Source organism: Protomyctophum bolini (assembly GCF_963924005.1).
Source record: "Protomyctophum bolini genome assembly, chromosome: 14".
In the NCBI taxonomy this organism is placed as follows: domain Eukaryota; kingdom Metazoa; phylum Chordata; class Actinopteri; order Myctophiformes; family Myctophidae; genus Protomyctophum; species Protomyctophum bolini.
In genome coordinates this window covers 27,214,403-27,236,941 of record NC_137875.1, presented here as the reverse complement: position 1 = coordinate 27,236,941, position 22,539 = coordinate 27,214,403, and the positions used below count along the sequence as shown (strand labels likewise).

Genomic DNA, 22,539 nt, shown 5'->3' with positions numbered 1-22,539 from the left:
CCAGGAAAGTCCATGTTGTTATACCTTTAAAACCAGGAAAGCATCTGTGTAATTTTGGATGTTGCTATGTATATCAAATTTTAATTATGTTTTAATCAAAAATAGAAGATTTTCTGAAAACTTAGGTTTAGATTAGAAGGTGTTTTTAAAAAGAGGATCACACTCAGTCTTCACGTGGCCTTCAGTATATGTAAAAAATAAATAAAATAGTCTCCTGACTGGCAGGCACCCAAAAGTGGGACCACATCACCCCTACAACTGGCCTCCGTTCATTGTTTCCATTGATTTTAAAATGTACATTTAATTTTTACAGCCCTGAATGGACTAGCAACATGGAACCATTCTACTCCCTGGATGAGGCTTCTTACCGTGAACCATTTTAAATCAAGATTCAAAACACACCCTGTCTCCTAACTGTTATCCATGTCTTCAACACCCCCTTTTATTTTCTACTTGTTATTGGATATTGCTTTAATTTTATGCTCTATAAACACTCACATTTTGACCTCCTGTTATTGTCTGTTATATTATTTATACTGCTTTATCAATACAGCACAACTCTGTTTTTATGTGCTTTATAAATAAAACTGATACGATTTATCATGTCTAGTCATAACTGCCAAGTCGGTCTTTATTAAAGCAGTCTTTAAAGTTAGAATGGCCATGTCCTTGTGAATGCCCGATATTGCTGCTGTCCCTAATAATTCTATCCTGTCTAGCGTTTCAGCTGCAAAGCAGAACAGCAAGACTATACAGGAAATATGTTTTTTGCCTTTGATGACCATTAGTAAAATGGTTAATTTGATTTTATTTAGTTTAGAGATAAAACAATTAAAAAGCAACATGGCATTGGAACATGATTATTTACCCATTAAAAGAAATGGCGTACATTTTAAGCAACACATGCTACCGCCAGGCAAACTTAGCCTGGCTAAAAAGCCAGACCGAATCAGCCGTTGGCAAAAGAAAAAAGCCTGCCGGCGGATTACGTGACAGTGTTGTGTGATATTAGTCTGGCTTATTAGCCAGGCTAAGGCAAACTGGCCAACAGTGAGCATATCACATCTCTAATATCATGAATTCCATGCTTATTTATCCATTATTGATTATTCCAAGACGGTTGTTTTATATTTCCTTTGAGCACGGAACAATAGGATGAGTGGTGCAAGATTCAGAGCATTAGAAAGTCAATTTGGTAGACATTGTTGTGGTTGGCAATTTCTCTGAAACCATGTGACGTGTCTTGCATCCGGGTTTTGTCTGCAATCCTGTTTTTCTGTCATGTCCTCCATCTGGCGTAGTATACACACAGACAGACACACACACACACACACACAGTCTAAGAGCATCTTTGTTTTTTTGGCCATTGATGTTGTGATAATTAGGTTTGGGATCGGCCCAGAGAATGATGAATGCACTGTATGTATGCACTACACAGCATATGTAACAGTAACACATGAAGTACTATCAAACATGAAACAATTATTCCACTCTGCTTCTGAGGCTACTACTAACCCTTTTGTATTTCACAATTTCACAATTGTTATTTTTACACCTCTTTGTTTGTTGCCAATGCCATCTGATCCTCACACTCCATGATCAGACCTGGGGGCGCTTACAGCAAGGCGGTCTTAAATCATGTCACACACACACTTGCATCTCTTGCATTTAAACCTTGAAGCGTTTGAACAGTGTTCCTTAACTGCCTTTGTTAAAGCATGTTCTTTTCAAGCCATCCTGAAAATACACTCCCGCAAGGACAAGAACATTTTTAGCTCAAGGCTCCAGAGATACAGCCGTCAAAATGTGGGCCCCTATGTCCGTCGAAGTTAGAAGCGGGGTGCCTTTCATTTATGGAAATGTTTCAGACGAAGACGAGCTCCTGGCCTACAAGAGACGGTTATTATACGAATGATATATTGGGGCTGATATTTTCAACAAGGCCACGTGAATCGCATGTTCAGATCCATTAGGGCTCATGTCTGTCCGCAGACTATCTCCAGGCTGTTCTCTTCTCAACTAACTCACTTCATTGTTTTACAGACATTTTTGATTGGTTCAAATGAGAGTGGGCGGCCCATTCCTCTTGGTATTCTTTCCATATTGAGACAGTAAGGAAGCTGAGTGGGAGACGGCATGAAGGAGGCACATCACATGAAATGAAAACCTTAGGCCAGTTTGGGGAACATGTGGGTTTGGAGGCGGACGTCTTTAACCATTTCTGTCCTGCCTACACTTATTCGTACAAAAATTCGACGAAAAGCTTGTAGATCGGCAATGTTTGTGAACATTTTGAAATGTTTAGTGATGAAATAGCCAGCACACAATTAATGTCCTTTTCACATGGTTTTATTTATCTCTTACGGACATAAACAACAGATGTGTTTCAACCAAACAGGTCTGCCTGTTTGGTTGAAGTGAAAAGGAAAAACGGTAGATAAAAGTTCAAATTATTAATCACCACTGCCAGTGACCAGAGATGACCATAACATACTTTGTACGTACATTGTATTACTGGCTACTTCCTCACTTTCATGACATTATTGAGCTGTGCACTGCACCTTAAAGACTTTAATTTCATCTTCTGGAGTGTTGCAGGCCTTCTGCTTTGCAGTCATTTCTCTCAAGTTCTATGACATCAACAGCCATAACACATGCCTGTTCTGACCGAGTCTAGTAGTATCATGCACAGTTCACTTTGTGACCATGACAAACTGATATTATGTACTGTATTAGAATATGAAATACGATCATTAATCACATCATTTGCTGAATATATTGCAGAGGTTATGAAAAAGATTCCACTCCTGCATGCAGTGAGTGAATACACAGTAGATGTTGGCTGTCTGTATGGTGTAAAGGCAGCGATTTTCAGCTAGTACACATTTTGGGCCCCAGAACCAGCAGAGATCCTATTTTGATTAAATGCTCTCATATATACTGTATACAATATGACGTCACTAAAGAGCAGAATCACCAATCAGACAAGCCTCTCTCCACAATTACTCACCTCAGTTAGTTTCTAACACTGAACATAACACATCCAACACTACCTCTTAAGACCATTATGGAATATGGATCTATAACGCATCCAATATTAACGTGTAATGTTAACGTTGTCTTTGCAACAAACACTTCGCCTGTATTCTTCAAAGCCTTTGACATCACACTTCAAAGTCAGCAACTTTCTGGCCCTCTGGACAATATTAGCCTTCAATGTAACAACAAAAATATCCCTGTGCGCTGACAGACGGCTGGACGGACAGACTTACTGCACAGAACTCTTCAAAGGATATCCTGCCGTCTCCGTCCTTGTCAGCGTTGATGATGGTCTTATCCACGATCTGCTGCAGCTGTGTGTCCTTCAGGTTGTTGCCAACCATCATCTTGAGCACCTGGAAGAGCTCGCCGTTGGAGATGTAACCGTCCTTGTCCATGTCATAGATTCTGAATGCAACTGAAGGATGGGGCAAGGAGGGGAAAAAAAGAAGAAGAAAAAACAGAAGTGAAAAGGAAAACGGTAGATAAAAGTTCAAATTATTAAATCACCAGTGACATGAGATGACCATAACATACTTAGCAGCCTTTTGTATATGGAAAAGAAAAGAAAACGTCACCTTCACGCTGCTTAAAGACAGTTCCAACAGTAAATAAAAAGTTTTACTTATTTTCTCAAGGTACTTCTTCCTCCTTCGTTGGTTGAGTGGAACGTTGAGAGGAACACAGAACAGGGGAGACACAGGAGAGAAAGCTCCGGCGAGACTCAAACCCCCACCAGCAAGTGACACATGTGGCTCCAGAGGTGGCAGGGTTAGAGACAGGTAGCGGGTTAGGGGCTGTGATAGAGGCTGGGGTCAGTGTTAACACGGTTAATGGGGGATGTGTTGTGTTGGGATGGGGTAAGTTAGGGTTAGGTTGAGTTGGGTTTGTGGAAGGAGTTGGTGTGGTTGGTGGGGATTTGGGATTATGTCAGGGAGAGGGGGGTGGGTGCATTTGGCTGGATTAGGGTTATGGCCTGGGGTTTTCTTTAGGACTTGGATGGGGTGTGGGTAGGGGGACCAGGGTGGAAATGGTTTGGCAATGGTGTGTTTGAGTGTTCTAACCACTTAGCGCCACCTCTGTCCACATGTGTTTTTCAAGGATTCTTTCAAGGTGGCAGAAGATTTGCAGCTCTACTTACACCGAAGCTTCTGTTCCTTGTCCCCCTTGACGCTGAACTGTGAGACTCCCTCGATGAACTCTGGGAGGAGAAGAGTGACAGTCAGTAACATTTGCTCTAGGAAAAAGGGGATTCGTTTCAAATTGTTTGTATTGTGATGGGATTGTTTTAGTTTCTCTACAAAAAACCTACCTGTGTTTTAACCTATTATAAAACCTGTTCAGTTAGAGAATGTTGTTGAACTTTAGTAGAACCTTGGTTTGTAATATAGTTAGATACCTTCCATGATATAAGTCCAAATATTGTACATCATCTTTATCAGTTGTTCTTGTACTCTGAGTGGGGACTGTTGGGGAGTCGGTCCACTTACAGTAATATTTAAACAAACTAGTTTCCATATGTTTACTGACTGGATCTTCTTTCAAATTCAAAGGGTAATAAAATATGAATAAAGTAACTTCACATTCCCCTACAAGTGATTCTCTGACCCGTTTTGCCAGGCAAAATGAATGAATGGTGAAAGAAAAAAACATACATGATTCCCTGTTCCCCACTCATAGAACACTGCTGCAACAGATATACAGATCATATAGTCCACTATTTGGACTTACAGTGTACACAGTACGTACACTGCATATCATGGCCAGGTACCCATAAATCCCAAAGATGTATTATACCAAATTTCAACATCATTTTAAAGTAATGTAAAGGAACTTTTAAACTTCCTGGAACAGGATATTGCATTCATTATGAAAATAAATACCCCTTCAAAGGCAATTTACAAAATGAGATCAATTGATCAAATACCCCTTAAAAGGCAATATACAAAATTAGATCAATTAATTAAACAAGTCATGTCTAGGCAGAAACCCTGACCTATCTCTCATCTTATTGTAAAGCATTAGTACTGCAATGCAGAGATAATGTATTGTAATGCAGACAAAGAGAGAGAGAGAGAGAGAGAGAGAGAGAGAGAGAGAGAGAGAGAAAGTGTGTGCGTGTGCACGTGCGTCCAAAGTCCCTGGTTATCGAGATCTTCTTTTGTTAATGATGCTGTGTGATTAATGTTTGCCAAAAAAACCTTAAAGTGTTGAGCCTTTCTCAGCCTAGAGGACAACAGGCTTGTTTTACAGCACCATTCATTAAGTACTGGGCACAGGTCCATTTTCTAATTCAATCAGCTTAGAAAATGGACAGACCAATGCCAAAGTGTTCTTGTACGCAATGCACAGAAATTGTAAATGTTAGGGGAAAAAACTAAACCCAAGTCTGTGCTTTCCTGAAAAATAAAGCAGAGCATATTTTCAATTATAGTTACTGATTCATGCATTTAAAGTAAAAAAACAAAATGTTATTCAATATAGAATAAATGTATAACCAAACTGATTTACTACCTTTATTTACTACACTATAGACCCAAATTGTGGTTTCCTCATGTAGGAGGGTGTGAGAGGGAGGCGGGGTTTGTGTCAGAGTGTGTGTGTGTGTGTGTGTGTGTGTGTGTGTGTGTGTGTGTGCGCGTGTGTTATTGCACACCTTTGAAGTCCACCTCCCCATTCCCATCTGTGTCGAATATGTCGATGACCCGCTGAACCAGCGGGTTCTGTTGGAGCTCTGGAAGGGACATGAACTCCTCCACACTGAGCGAGCCCGAGTTATCTAGGTCGAGTTTCTTAAACCGCTTCCCTAGCCTTTTAATCTCATCAGCATCGACTGGGGGAGAGAGAGAGAGAAGAAGGGAAACATATGGATGAGCAGCAGAAGAACCACATTAGTCTTTTGCGAAACAAACAATCCCTCAAGATTGGGGAGTTGCAGTCACACAACGCATGTAGGCCTACAGTATACACACGATGTACGCCAGAGGAGCATGCGCGCACACACACACACACACACACAGGCGCCCTTTACTTGCACCTGCTCATACTGTAGTTATCTATTACAACACCCGGAGCCGCATGTAGGTCAAGGACAACCTGCGCAGACCCGAAAACCAGCTACAGAACAAAAACGGTGACCCGAGTTCAACAGGGAAGCTCCAACCCTCCCCAGCACACTTACATCTATTTGTGTCCCTTCGTCCAGTCTGCTGTACTCCTGCCATTAGCTCCAATGGCTCTGGCTTTGCCGCTCTCCGCTTTACAAATGGCAGATAACGTGGTGGTGGGAGAGGAGGGGTAATCCACAAGCAATTAGAAAAGCTTGTTAAATAGTATATAAGCTCATTCACACATGGTCCGATAGCCCAGCCAACCAGGATAGGATCTGCATTGTCCAATGATATAGGCCATTTATTCATCTTTACACCTCACTGACAGAGTGAGAGAATGAAAGAAAATGGATAATGGCCAAATTTAGAGGACTGACAATTCGATTAATTCCTCTGCTGTCAGTGTATCGAATTGTACCGTAGTGTAGACTATCCTATTACATCCTATCCGATTCCAACTTTATCGGAGTCAACTTTATTACGCACCATGGGGGGGGGGGGTGGCTGTTCCAAAGAATCAGTAAAATCAGAGTTAATTTAGCACCCCGTCCCATGATGCTGCAGTGTAGCTTCAGAAAGCTAGAGAAGAGGGATAGAGACGGAAATATAGTTGCTGGGTGCTTTTTAGGTTGTGAACTTAGTTGTGACACACACAAAGAAAGGCTTTTTGCACCCTCATTGTGTTTTAAGTGAGTGAGTGAGACAGCAGACAGACAGTAAGAGAAAGTCCTGAGTGTTCATTTTAAACTTGATTGGCTGAGCACCCCATAGCGATGACTTGATTGCCTGAGCAAAGTACGTATTGATGATAAAAAGTGAGGCCAAAAAAGTGAAGACACCAATTGTGATTGGCTGGAATGTGATGATGTATGATGTGTGATTTTGTTTGAATGTGAAGCTGAATAAATCGGTTTTCTGGGGATGCTTTCAAAAGAGTCAACCTGTAGAACGTAAACAAGTTGAATTTATTTTCAGGATTTCTTGGGGGGGATTTCTTGCCTTTATTGATAGTTATTACAGTTTAAGAAAAACAGTAAAAAGGGAGAGAGAGTCAGGGAGTAACATGTATGCATGGGAACCATTGGCTCGCAGTTGGGCATTAGATAGATAGATAGATAGATAGATAGATAGATAGATAGATAGATAGATAGATAGATAGATAGATAGATAGATAGATAGATAGATAGACAAAACATTTGAACAAGTAACCAACTAGCATCTATCAAAATAGGTGACAAGAAGGGGTACAAGAAGAGAGTGCTAGGGGGTGAGTTGGAGTCTGAAGCTGTGAGTTTTCAGACTATGGTGGAAAATGGGGAGGGAGTCTGCAGCCCTGACCGCAACGGGGAGTTTATTCCACAGCTTGGGAGCCAGAAGGGAGAAGTGTCTACTCTAGGTCTAGGACACGTGGAGCATTGGCCAGAGTGTTAAATAGGAAAGGTTCATCCTGTGTTAACTGATGTAAGTGAGCTGAAGGTATGGGGGATGCCATGCCTGTGATTGCCTTTTAGGCCATCTCCAGTGTCTTGTACTGGGTCTGGGTGCAGCACCTGGAAGCCAGTGAAGTGAACGCAAACGGAATATTACTCTGTATGTATGTATTCTGGGTAGTCAAATGCCAAGTGGTGGGATAACTTGGGCACGTCACAAAAAATCTATGATAGGATTTTAGGGGATCATAGAATCTGGTACACATTTGAGCATCTGCAAATAAAGTTTGAATGGAACAATTCAAATGTTTTTTGTAGTTGACACATAAGACATCCACCCTTCCCAGTTTTGAACCATCAAACGAGTGTGTATGCTACTGTAAATGAACCATCAAACGAGTGTGTATGATACTGTAAATGTAATCTTATCTACTTAATCAAACCAACTGACTTGTATCTAATCCAATGGTGTGTAAAGATTTAGACTCTTATATTTAGTGTTTCCTGGGTTCTCAAGGTCAAAGGGCAGCACTTTGCACAGTTGCATCAATCGTTTTTTGATGTCGATGATGCAACCGAGAAGGATTTAGATGAACAGATATTTCAGAATTATTTAATTTAGCATAACAAGTTCATTTGAAAGTAACGGAGAAGAACTACTGTGAAACGCCACCTATCTTGCATTATAAATAAAGCCTTACACGAAAGGGAAATACATTTTCCAAACCTAGAGACAAGGGGACATATTCAAAAATCTAATTCAAAATATGAATTTGGCTGCATGCATGGTCCTCCTCAGGTGAAAATAAAACAGCAGTACACAAGCACTGTGTGTACACACAGTGAAATTTCTAGTGTTAATCTATCCATTTTCAAGTCAGAGAGTGTACACAATGTAACCAAATTGACCTGTAAGTTTGTAACACTCAGGTGGATGTTCCAGCGTACAGATATAATATCAAAAGCGATCAGCAGCAGCCCATTTTCAGACACTACACATCAGGAGAGAGGCTCCGCACAGCACTCTTCTAATAACTGGCTCTGAGGGAGACACAATGGAAGTGTGAAATTATTATCATAATCTCACAGACTCCACTGCAGACCGACCCCCCCCCCCTCCCCCACCCCCCACACACACACACACACACACCACTTATGTGGAAAGCACCCTCAACTGTGTTACTAAGCAACTAGAACGCACTATTTCCCCCCACATACACACACAAAGGAAGGTGAGCACGATAAGGCAATTGTTCACACATGAAACATATGCAGAACACACACACACACACACACACACACACACACACAAACAGGCCTTTCAGTTTTTATTCATCATAGTATGAAGCTTGTGTCTGTTTCAATGCAAGGTCTTTGCTTTACATTTTAAAGTGAATTATAAACCATCCAAATCCATCCGTTTCCATCAGCTGAATGGAACGTAAACACGTGCCACTTCACTTAACCCCGCAGACCTCAGAAACCTCACCATGGTAACCATGTCTAGAACGTCAAACAACAGAACAAAGTAATATTATTGGCCGTTTATTTTTGAATTTTCTGAGAGAAATAACTGACCAGTCACCTTATATCCTTACCATCGCCATTCAACTTCCTTTGGCCAAGCTGGACCTGTTTTTCTGCTTTTCCAAAACGTCATTAAGTAATTTGCCATCGTCAGCATCATCAGCAGCTTTCGCAGCACATTAGTGGGGACATGTGACTGCATTAACTCTGCTAACCTGCCCCAAAGATGGAGGACTGCAGTTGGCAGGTTAGTGATAATTACAGCCTAGGTCCTAATGCATGAGCGCACACACACACACACACACACACACACACACACACACACACACACACACACACACACACACACACACACACACACACACACACACACACACACACACACACACACACACACACACACACACACACACACACACACACACACACACACACACACACACACACACACACACACACACACACACACACACACACACACACACACACACACACACACACACACACACACACACACAAAATGGGTAAATAAGAGAGAATCTTGGTTGCATATGTGACACCGTCACCGAGCCAGTCGTCATTTTCACTGAGCCAATACCTCTGGTTATTCTAGCAAACAGATTGGCAACAACAACAAATCAAAACATTTAGATGTATTGAAGTACATCCATATAAGATAATAGGTCCCACCTACTTCAATATTTGAATATTGGCTTCATATTTCAATTAGGGTTTGGATCATCTGCACAGATGTTCACCAGCAGGTGGCAGTACAGACAGTAGTATAGCCCATTGCGCATGCTTCTTTCCTTCCAGGGAGCAACATGGAGTCCACCATACGGTCTTCGCTTCCTAACCTTATTTAATTAACCTTACACTGCCCTAAACATGTAGTAGTGTTGTTTATAGGAATAAACACAGAAGCACCCAGGAGGAAGTGGACAAAGAAAGGGGAGGAGCAGATTTCCGGTTTCTACACACAAAAGGAAGTGGTGCCTCCCAGGAGTAAAAACAAAATGGAGAAAGAATTTTATATTTTTCCTTTCTACCGAATGGGTTCCCAGATTGACCCGGAAGTGCATTACATTGTTGAGGAAACCCGTGCAGCTGGGCTTTAACATTGAGCGCTCGGTTGCACTTCCGCATTGGACCACCAAAATTTGGTGGTCCAATGCGGAAGTAGACGTTTTGAGACGGTCCTTCCGGGTGCTTCAAAACGCCACTGAGCAACTTCCACTGACATGAATAGTGTCTCCCCAGTGTGCCTCCCCAGTGCCTCCCCAGTGTGCCTCCACAGTGTCTCCCCAGTGCCTCCCAGTGTCCCCCTGAGTGCCTCCCCAGTGTCTCCCCAGTGCCTCCCCAGTGTCTCCCCAGTGCCTCCCTGAGTGCCTCCCCAGTGTCTCCCCAGTGCCTCCCCAGTGTCACCTCAGTGCCTCCCCAGTGCCTCCCCAGTGTGCCCCTGAGTGCCTCCCCAGTGTCTCCCCAGTGCCTCCCCAGTGTGCCTCCCCAGTGTCTTCCCAGTGCCTCCCCAGTGCCTGCCCAGTGTCCCCCCAGTGTCTCCAATAGCAATACAAGAGCAAGAATACAAATTAATCTTAATTTATTAATCTTATTAATCAAATGAATTAATTAATTTGACGCGCTGCCTTTGGCCGCACGCCAGAAAGCCCCCCGCGCCCAGCACCATGCCAAAGCTTTTTCCTGCAGGAAACACTGCTCACCACTACTGTCCGCCATTACTGACTTTGGGCTGTATTTTGAGTGTCTTAAGTACCAGGTCTTATTCCCTAACTTGGTACTTAAGTCACGCAAAATACAGCCCTTTGTGTTTTCTTTAGTTTTTAATTTCTCTACTTTTTAAATGTTCTTGACTACACTCGTGTAGCGTCAAAAACACAGCAATTTCAGTTTCCAAAGATCATATTGATCATATGGTTTATATTGACATTGACCATATGGTAGGCAAAGATCTTAAAATAGCCAATAGCCTTTGTATTTCTTTCCTAATCAAGGCAGAAGGCAACCCAGAGGTGTGCATAGATGAGCTGCATTTAGAGCACCCTCTGGTGGACAAATATACATAGTCATATTATAGTGCAGACAGACTGTATCCTTACAATAGTTTCTCATTCACCCCCTCACTCAACCAGTAAGACATTTTAGCAGAAAATAAATAATTAGTCAAATAAACTTTTACTGCAGGATCAGTATAGGCTACAGTAGTCCTGGCTCTGGAAATCAGGTCAGAAAAGGCACATGCACATGAAACTAGAGCACACCTTTTCTTGCACACTCACTCTAGCTTTATCCCTCTCTCTCCTGTCACCTCTCATTTAGGCCACTGCTAGGGGAGAGCCACACTGCAGAGAGGGTGTCGTACTGTAAGAGAGAGAGAAGGCTGAGCCGTGCTCGGCTCTGGGCCTAATGTGTGCATTAGGCAGATTGCTGAGGCCGCGTGGTCCTAGCACCAGCAGCGTTACGCTAATGCACTGTACACCTACAGTACTCTCGCCTGCATGTGTGCACCGAAGCGAGTGAAGGCTGTGCGGAAGCATGCTGTCGGCGGATATTTATAGCCATGGCATCATGAGAACTCCCACCAGCCCCACCCCAAAGAAGGCTCTGGCTCCTGCCCTCAGGGAAACCCCTAGCAACAAGGAACTCCGGCCTTCAGCTGAGTGTTTATTTTTAGGTGGCTGCAACCGGGGGGTGGGGTGTGGTAGGGTGGGATGGGTGGTGTTAGTAGCAGGCGTTGGATTCAGACGGCTGTTGCTCTTATATGTATGCGTCTACTTGTATGGTGTGGGGTAAAGAAAGCAATAAGAGTTGCGTGTGCGTGTGTGTGTGAGACTGTGTGTGTGTGGGGGGGGGGGGGTGTCTGTGCAATGCATGCACAACCACACATGCAGTATGCAATGCGTGGTTGCATGGACTAGGCATGTGCCTGAGCACATGACTATGTGTGTCTAATTACGCTCCCTCTCGCAAGTAGGCCATTCAATTTTTGCCTGACCTAAGCTTGGCTCAGGGAGCAGCAGTGAAGCGCTGCACTGCTAACAGGAGATGTCTAAAACAAGAAGACGCACACAGAGAGTGGCCTTGTGACACTTTAAATGTCTTCATATGTTTTTATTCTATTCACTTGAATTAAGGTAGAGAGAGGTTCATTCTTGCTAAAGTTGATTCTGTCTGAATGCTGCAGATCATGTCTGCGTTATCAATAAAAATGTAACAAACTGAAAGCTGAGGATGAGAAATCATTTCTTGCATTTTAACCCACTGAAGGCACCCACGTCAGATCCATCATCAGATACAGCAAACAAACCAAATAAACCTTCTGTCTCACATTGATTTAAGATAATTTGCAAACCTATGTGATCTACAGTAGGTCTCTGGACAGATCAAGCATGTCTTCGTTATATGCACAGGTATCCAGTATATATGTTCATGTCTTGACTCAGGTGGGTCTATGCACAGGTAAACCATTGTACAGGACAGGTTCATGTCTTGGGGCCACGCAGGGCTTTGTTGAAGCAGGTTTAACTGACAGGCCAAACGAGCACCCATTTCTTCACTATACCAGTGCATGTCTGTCCAAGCACTTGAAACGCTGAACAGCTGCGCCGACAGCCTGACAGCAGAGAGAAAGAGACACTTGGGGGGTCAGAGAGAGAGAGAGGGTAGGAAATAAACAAACGGACGAAGAAAGAGACAGAGAGCAAGAATGAAGAGGGGAAAGACAGAGATACAGAATAGGAGACAAAATATGAAACTAAAGACAAAGGACCAGCCAGTCAAAGGGACAGAGTAACTGGAGGAGACAAGCTGAACAGATTCCAGACAGTCCCTCCAGGGTTCAGCTCCTGGCCAACACCTGTTTCTCCATCGTCTCTCCAGCCACAGCCAACTAGTGTTGGATCCGGGGAGTTTTTTTTGTTTTTTTACCCAGGGCCAGGCAAATAATAGGCTGCATGGACATAATGCAAGGCAAAAAATACAGTTCACATTACAGGCTTGTTCACAAGCCTTAACTGAAGCGCTATTAGTGGAATTTGCTCTATGCATTTTCAGATATTTTGATATACAGCTAGTCCCAGGGCCCTACACAGAAAATCCTCAGTGTTGTACTTTGGATAGCCTACACTTAGGGATCTTCCTCTGTCTCAGTGATTGTTAGGTATAACCAGCAAGATATCTTCAGCCTGGCCCCTTCTACCAATTAAAGTTGATGCATGCATTGCAAAATTAGAAAGGAGCATCTTGCAGGAACTCCATAAACATGGTGATTCGTAGCGATCCCAGCACAGAGAAAGGCTTGCACTCGCGAACTGCTGTAAACCGTGCTGGAGTGAGGCGCTCGGGTGGCTTAGTGGTAAAGTGTCTGTCCACCAGCATATTGCATTAGGCTTTGTTGAACATCTATACAAACACAATTGATCTATAGCTAAGCCCCTCCCCAAACTGCTACAGTCCGATCACAGCTAAGCATAACATGGGTTAGAGTCCAACCTAACAGCGGTTCCAAAACTTTTTTGGTCGTGCACCCCCTATTTCCCCCTGACCTAGCTTATGCACCCCTCAATGTTCTGTTTGGCCGGAAAATAAAAAATATATACGAGTCCTGCGCATCCTTTCAGTTTCATTTCAGGGAGTGACACACACACACACACACACACACACACGCGCAGTGTTCCTGGTTAACATACCCTTCCGACACGTGTGGATTACTGGATTTTAGTTTGGTTAACTAAAGATACATCAGCAAAGCATGGACAAAGTAAGTGGTCTTGTCTTGAGTTAAAACTAAAGAATCTGCCGCTGTGCATGTGTGAGGGGAGGGGGAGGAGGGAACTGCCCATAGATCCGAAGTCCCGTTAGTCCGAACATGCATTAAGGTTGGCGAACATGCACTGCTCCCGTGCTTGAGGTTATGTTTAGGGGCTGGAATGTTGACTGCACTCTCTGACACGGAGAGTGTGAGACACGGAGCGGCTGTGGCTCTATACATCTCCATAAAACAGTGTTTTACCGATTTTGCTATTTGTGTTAAATAACACCATAAACTGTCCACCATTACTCTTTTCATGTCACGCACCCCCTGGTGGCCACTCGCGCACGGCCACCAGGGGGTGCACACCACAGTTTGGGAACCGCTGGGTTAGACAAACCTCTCCACCAATAGTTTTCCTATTATATATGACAAAACATTGTTTTAAACAAGAAATGCCACGCACATATTTTTCCAGTGCATATGGCAGGCCTTGTCATTGGATTTGGAAGAGATTTTGAAGGTCTGGTTCCAAAAATGAACCAGTATTTAATGTGTAAAATTCATGATATTTAGATTGGAATGAATGAACCTGGCTGGAAAGTGTCTAAGTGGGAGAGGCCGGGTCTTAGCTATAGGTGAATTGGCCTGTGTTCGGAGGTGGGAAGCCGTGCAGGGAGGGTTATATTTGTCACTGCTGGTACTCTTATATGGGCTGGGGTTGCACCCATCAGCAGTAGGACAAAGTCTCCATGTCCTCCCGGTGGGGGCTCCCCAATGACAAGTGAGTCGCAGTTAACAGCAGTGATAACACACAAATGTGTGTGGGGAGAAATGAATTGGCATAATGACTAAGTTGTGCAGAAAAGGGGGTAAAAAGCACAAAAGAATATCTGTGGGAGTGTTGCTGAACAGCCAACAGAGGAAAGTGACTCATACATTTATTACATCAAGTTCTGCATCCTCTCCAATATTAGGAAGATCTGAGATATGCAGGCCAGGCAGGCTCATACCGTAGGTGTGACCTCACATGCAGCTCTTATAGACTACACAGCTTCAGATAAGCCCTCGCCAGAAGAACAATGCCAGCGGACAAGGGAGGATACTTACAATGTGAGCACATTTCCAGGGGGTAACTTGCTTCATTTCCCTGAAAAACAGAAGAGAAAGACTCAGTTGCAGTTTTAACCCAATACAAATTAATTTAAACACAGAAAGTAAAATGTACACATTTTAACAGTCTTTAACTTTCAACTTTCCATCCCTATTTTGGGCATGCCATTAATGATGACATGCTCAGTGACATGCCTATAATTACATTTACAGGCAATACTTGTGAAAGATGTTAAACTAGCGGATATAGCCAATCTCCCAATCCGTCATGTCACATTGATTGTAGAACGCCTATTTTAGTGGTCAAGCTTGCTGGGGTCGTACTCCTCCTCCTTATGACTCATAGAAACTGCACGATATTTGCTCTGATTATGCTGAACTTAAAAACCTATGACAAAGGAAAATATATTCAAATGGCCAGACTGACTTTCTTTCGGCCATTCTTTTGAATATGCTTTCCCAGTTCATTCCTTCTTCATTTCATTCTCTTTCTTTCATTTTCTCGTGTTGTCTAACTAACTGTGTTGTCTTTAGACTACACCGAGTAATAACACATCCACAGTGTCATTGAGTAAATACAATACATTCATTCAAGGACAAGGAAGAAACTGCTTAGTTAACTACTCGAATAAAAAACAAAGGCTTCACAAACATAAAGCACATGCAATGAGAACACACACACACACACACACACACACACACACAAGTAGCAGGTGTACTTTCTCTCCAAGGGGGCACTGAGCCCAATTCCTGCAGTGCTGGCCTGTGCTCCGCTACAAGGTGAGTGTTGGTGATCAGCCAACAGTGATTATTAACAAAAGATAATAACTAGGGATGGACACTATTGGAATATGTCCAGTGCTACTAATTTTAGTTCCGTATACTTGTTCTAAAAGCAATACATGCTTCTTTTTGCCAGGTGAAACCAGCTGACTAATGAAAGCTCATGAAAACTAGAGACCTGTTTTGGCCCTAGTCATGCTTATCTGATTGGCTCCTCTGGCCAATGGGACACCAAGCAACAGCAAAGCTGCCCTCTGGCCAATGGGTAGGGGAGAGACAAATATCCCTGGCAGCCACACATGCTGAATACACAGAGCAACGCAGCAGAGAAGCATGCTCAAACTCACTAAGAGCTAAGAGCTCACCCCAACACGGCGCAGGGGAGAACACAATGGAGACAGTGCACGGAAACAACGGCCGCGAGGCGCGAGGTTGTGACACAAACATACACGCAATAATAGTACTAATATGGGGGGGAACACAACAGAGACAGTGCTTCTTTCACCTGACACATATCACTATGTGATCATTTCTTGTTTTATCAGCTTGCAGATAAAACATCAGGCTATCTTTATGTCATATCATAAAGATAGCATAGGCCGAAACGTTTCCGTTTCCCTGAATAAAAGTTGGTCACTGCATTTGAAGACAGTGTGCGGTGTTTGTTCCTTTTTCATTTTTGGGCACCGTACCCTCTCCTACGCACCTGTCGCCTGTAGGTGTGCAAAAGCCTTGCTTTTCAAGTAGTTTAAGTAAAAAGAAATAATAGTGAAACTGAAAACTTGTGTGTGGTGTAATGCTGGCTGTGTGGAATGGGTGAACACACTGAATCATATAGGGCAGAAAATTGCTCTGTGTGGGTTTAAACTTTGAATTGCAATTCTGTAGTCAAGCAAGTGTTTTTTTCTCCATCAGCTAACTGCAATATATATATATATATATATACCTTCCCTTAGTGGAGATACAGATATCAAAATAGATAAATAAAATAAAAAGGTATTATCCTAACCGCAATTGAACCAACGGCAATCTAACCTCTTTGGTTACCAAAGAGATGGATGGACAACGCAACATCGCAATTTGTAGAACCCTGCTGTTGTGGCAAAAGCCAAAGGGGACCTTCTTTCAAATCTCAAGAGCCATGCAGGGGGCTGGTCTTAAGAGCATACCATCAATTAAAACTGCATTGTGGGGCTGAGGTTTTGGGGCTGTATGTAAAGGTGTGCAAGTGTGTGTTCCCCCCTCTCGCCCTCCCCCAATGTCCTGGCATCTCAACTAGCACTGCAGTACTTTCCACTATGCCTCAATCTGGCAGTGGCTGGCAGCTCAGACTGAACGCTCACACAGTGGCTGGCAGCTCAGACTGAACGCTCACACAGTGGCTGGCAGCTCAGACTGAACGCTCACACAGTGGCTGGCAGCTCAGACTGAACGCTCACACAGTGGCTGGCAGCTCAGACTGAACGCTCACACAGTGGCTGGCAGCTCAGACTGAACGCTCACACAGTGGCTGGCAGCTTAGACTGAACGCTCACACAGTGGCTGGCAGCTCAGACTGAACGCTCACACGGGAGCTGGTAGGGAGTTCCCTCATAGGAGGGGGGATGGGGGAGGGTTCCTCCAAGCCATGAGATACCAGAGAGAGAAAATAGGAGACACACAAAAAGTGATAGGGAGTGAGAGGGATGAGCATCCGATTAGAATTATAATGCAGCTCTCCATCGACGAATGCAGGCATGTCAGCTAGCAACCACACACACACACACACACACACACACACACACACACACACACACACACCTCAGCGTCAATGAACACATCCAATACTGCTGCAGTGCTGTAATTCACTGATAAAAAGGGACATGGAGGATAATGGGTGAGGCCAAGCATGCCAGATTTCACATTTCAAACATTTAGCCGATTCTCTTATCCAGGGCCTCATACAGCAAGTGCATCCACAGAAGTAAGATACAGTTCCTTCCTAGATCAACAACATTACAAACAAATAGTAAAAGGTCTCACACACAAACAGTAAACACAGATTAGCAGTCAGCCCTTAGTTCTGTTAATTGAAAGGATCCCTGGCGAATATGACAAATATGCCTTAAAACATTATACTTGTGGCCTGGGCCGTGGCTCAGCGGTCCAGGCACCTTGGACGGTAGTCCGAGTCTGGCAGTGTGCTGCGGGTTCGACTCCCGATCCCGACGGCCATTACTGCATGTCACTCCCCCATTTCCTGTCAGCCTGAGCCTACTGTCTGTGGCTCTGTGCCTCTATAAAAAATATAAAATAAAGGCGAAAGCCGGGGGAAAAAATGCACCTTAAATATTTTATTTCTTGCATAAATCTTTCACTCAATAGGGACTGCTCCTGTCGCAAGTTGATGATGTCCATGTGTGGTCCAGCCCTATGAAATTATGGAATGCACGTGCCAATAAAAATATTGCTTGTCGTTCTGAAAGGGGGCGGGAATGTGACGCTCTATAACAGCCCGTAGGTTTAGAAGAAAGAAAGAAATATATGCACGCACACACACAACCCAGTAGTATCCATAGAACATCCCTTTAACGTGCTTCTCAAAGCATTTGAGGGTAAGACTAAGAGGACACAAGTCATTACTTTAGTTTAGCACCGGGGACAACATTGTGATACACACAAAATGAATAGGTTAATTGTGGCTATGAATGAACACACCAGCCAGCTGCTCTGGGCACACTCTTAAGCACCCAGCCTGGTGGGGATCTGCGCTATGAACAGCGCACTTTTCAAATTAAGTCATGCGCTGGGTTACTGCAGGGTTACTGCAGGGTTACTGCAGGGTTACTGCAGGGTTACTGCTGCTGGGTTACTGCTGGGTTACTGCAGGGTTACTGCTGGGTTACTGCTGCTGGGTTACTGCTGGGTTACTGCTGCTGGGTTACTGCTGGGTTACTGCTGGGTTACTGCTGGGTTACTGCCTGGTTACTGCTGAGTTACTGCTGAGTTACTGCTGGGTTACTGCTGGGTTACTGCAGGGTTAATGTCTGCAGGGTTACTGCAGGGTTACTGCTCAGAAACGGAGTCATGCGCTGGGTTACTGCAGGGTCACTGCTCAGAAACTGCTCACTCCAGACGTGCCGCTGCAGTATTCTAAAAGCAACAAAGACCAAGGGGTAATGCAGGATTAATCTCTAGAATGACTTACCCTACCACTTAAACCCTACACTGGTTGACTAGAGTCCCTCAGGGCTCTATTCTAGTTATTTTTCTTCTGTCTCTACATTAAATATCTTCACTGAAAACAGCCAATCTACACGAGCTTGTAGATCTTCTATTTTCTGTGAAGGTGCTGTCAGTTGTAAGTAGTAGTAGGTTGGAGAGGCTTATTGTCTGTATCAGGCAGAGCGTGGGACTATAACCCTGTTTCACAAAGCCCTGCCTAGACCCATGGGAGATCGATTGCTGAGGTGGAGCACAACACCTACCATCAACACCCAGTCCTTAACGCACGACTAGCCACACCCAAGCCATGCTACTCACGCGGCGAGTTGGTGGTGGTGCCCCGGATCGAACCCATGACCTGACCTTCTAGTCGAAAGGAGAGTGCTCTACCAACTGATCTGCTGGTGTATACCCTTTGAGTAGGCTTACAGTCAGCTATAGCTGGTCTTTACTAGGTTAGAGCTGGAGAAAGGGTCCCTGGAGGTAAAGGGACTTACGGGCAAAGCAGATTTAGTGTTTAGGATTATGAGGTTACTAACTAAGGCTTTCCTTAAAGTCAGCAGCGCTACAAACTGGGATCGGGAATAACCATTAGTCATTTAGTTCTATTCAGTAAAGTACGACTGGTTTGTATAATCAGACCACCCTCTTCCTATTTTAATCAAGCATTGCAGATATGTTCATGAAATATGCGGCAGAGGCGAGAGAGATACTAGCAATGGAGAGAAATTGACATAGAAAGAGATGAAGAGAAAAATAATAAAGCAAGCGATTCTAAAATCCAAAGGAAAAAATACATTTAAGGAACTACAGAGCATAGAGTACAGGAGAGAGAGTGATAGAGACAGAGAGAGATGTATGTTGGCCCATCAATAATGCATGCTTCATTCAGAATCAATTAGGCCTCCGGCACACAACACACATCCTGCATGATGAACAGTCTGGCATCGGCACTGGTTCAACCCCGTTGCTACAGCAGACACAAAAACCCTGGCTAATTATAGACAGTCACAGACTCAGCCACAACATAAAAGTAACAAGAAGCATGCTACCTGAGGGTGCAGTTTTAATCATTTGAGGTTCTAGCCCTGATTTTGTGGGGTTTAAGCACACAAGTACTCCACAACATCACATACAGTGAGTTAATACTACAGCAGCTTATATGTCAAACTTAAACTCCACCATCCTCTTTTCCCCAATGTTCTTGTAGGTATGGATGAACATTTTGAATCATTTAAATTGTCATAACTGAAACTTGTTAACTAGGTAATTAACCTACCATGTACTATTGACTCACTCAGTCAAGAGTGATCGACATTATAATTGGCCTGCTGGTCCGGAAGTACTATATTTAAACCTTCTGGACAAAATGACAAATTACAACGCAGATTTCAGTGCTTCATTTTGGTACCACTTAACACTCTCACACCACCGATGACGTCTACGCATCTTTTCAGTTTTTACACTAGATGGCGCTCTTTTCTAACCTATTCAACTGCTAATAACTAGGGAACGGAGGGTCGCGATGATTTCCTTTTTCTTTTCCACTGGAACCACAGACGTTTTTTATTAGTTACTCCATACCCGTTCGGGGATATCATACCAGTGTTAATTTTGTTGACTAAGACTAAAAGACTAAATAGGACTAAGACTAAATGGTGTTATTCAAAAGACTAAATCAAAATCTGATGAAAACATTAACACTGCATCAACCCAAGCCCTACTTCTAGGGAACCCTTCTCTCTCTCTCTGCCACTTACTTTATTTTTGAGGAGCGCTAGCCCCTCCTATGTCCAGCTTTGAGGGTTTGTGCACACACAAACATTGTGTTAACACAAACATTGAATGCCATTGACAATGAATGGCAATCTTTGAGTTTGTGTAAACACAAACATTGAAGACGAAGGTCAGGATTGTGATTGGCCGAAATGTACTATGATAAGAGTGCCCCTCATTTCACAGGTGTCATTTATTGAGGCCCCCTCCTATATACAGGTTTAATGTCTGTTTTTAGTTCAATGTTTGCTTTAAGGGAACATTTATTTACATCATCTTGTCCCCAACACAACCATTAAATCTCATTAACAATAAAGAGAATGTAATGTTTAATCACCTCCTCGATGTTGTAAGATGATAAGAGCGCCCTTCACTTCACACACACACACACACACACACACACACACACACACACACACACACACACACACACACACACACACACACACACACACACACACACACACACACACACACACACACACACACACACACACACACACACACACACACACACACACACACACACACACACACACACACACACACACAGCATTGCTCGATGTCAATCACAGCACAGAATGACACACCTTCCAGCCAATCACAGTGCACAATACATACATGGCATAAAAGGGCGCCAATTCCGTCCTCAAATTTTGAGGACACAATTACAAATTAACGTGAATCCAGGAGTAGTAGCTGTGGCCGATTGGCGGCCATCCATGCACTCTCTGTTGTAGTAGTAGCTGTGTCCGATTGACCGTCATCCATGCACTCTCTGCGAGAGAAACATTCATCTCTACTCTGCCTCTCTGCAAAGCAGTGGACATGCCCGCCCCTCCCCCTGGCAAAAATACCAGATCTATAGCCTAAACTTGGAACGCACTGTGAGCTTGTACATCAGCTATTTTCAGCATGTGACATCTGAACATATGACAAGGTGAATCAGGCTTAAAACTCACCCTATATGCCTGCTCGCCTCTTGTTGATCGAACATTAATTAGTACGCTCGTCAATTGATCCATGTCCGAAAAGACCTTTCATGCAGTAAGCATTTTAAAGCCTTGTGTTTACAGCACCAGTGAAGGAAATTCGATCAGTGATTTACTGTCAATATTAATATTATAGAACATTGAATAGCACGTTTGTGAAGTAGTCTAAGAGTACACTTTGGTTTTCCGTTCACTCACAATATGAGTTACATCAAAATAAGAGCAACGATGACTTGTAATATGCTGTAATATGCGTTTTGATTAATAACAAATATAATGACATGGGGTCGATTCGACAAAATAAATGGCCTGGTTGCCCGGATGTACTTCTTAAACCAGTCAGGCAGGGCCAGCATAACACACAAGGCACGTCACTTATCTGAAAATAAAACATTTACATCTAATTTCACATTCATTCCCTGTGGTACTGTGTTTTGTAATGATTTCTCCTGTAATGATTATCTCTGTAATTAGTGTTGTTAATTGTTATATGATCTGGTGATCAAAGAAAGAGTCGTCTGCTGTCTGTATACAACGATCTGCCCCACATGGCTGTAAGCAGTTCACTGCTCATTCGCTCGCTCCATACCGCAATCCAGCATACATGAACGTGCATGTTCATGTAGGCTACTCTAGCAGACTTTTCATACATTTTCAAAATGTTTTAACTCATTCCATGCTAGCAGTAATGCATGGTGTGTTGTGACGGCCACTAATTACTATTACTATACTATGAGAACATGCAAAACCTGTCCGTCAGTCGGTCGGTCACGCCTCCATATATGGTTGTCAGAACA

At 43.4% G+C, this 22,539-nt stretch overlaps 1 protein-coding gene across 1 annotated transcript in view; it reads right to left on the bottom strand.

Annotated features, from left to right (window-relative positions):
- LOC308327802 (calcineurin subunit B type 1) overlaps positions 1 to 22,539 on the bottom strand; it is a 32,162-nt gene that overhangs the window by 2,814 nt on the left and 6,809 nt on the right. Inside the window, exons 2-5 of the mRNA XM_080781357.1 lie at positions 14,985 to 15,024; positions 5,696 to 5,872; positions 4,181 to 4,240; positions 3,273 to 3,457 (exon numbers count right to left, since the gene is read on the bottom strand). Of these exons, the coding sequence (XP_080637483.1) occupies positions 3,273 to 3,457; positions 4,181 to 4,240; positions 5,696 to 5,872; positions 14,985 to 15,024 (462 nt within the window). The remainder of the gene's footprint in view (positions 1 to 3,272; positions 3,458 to 4,180; positions 4,241 to 5,695; positions 5,873 to 14,984; positions 15,025 to 22,539) is intronic.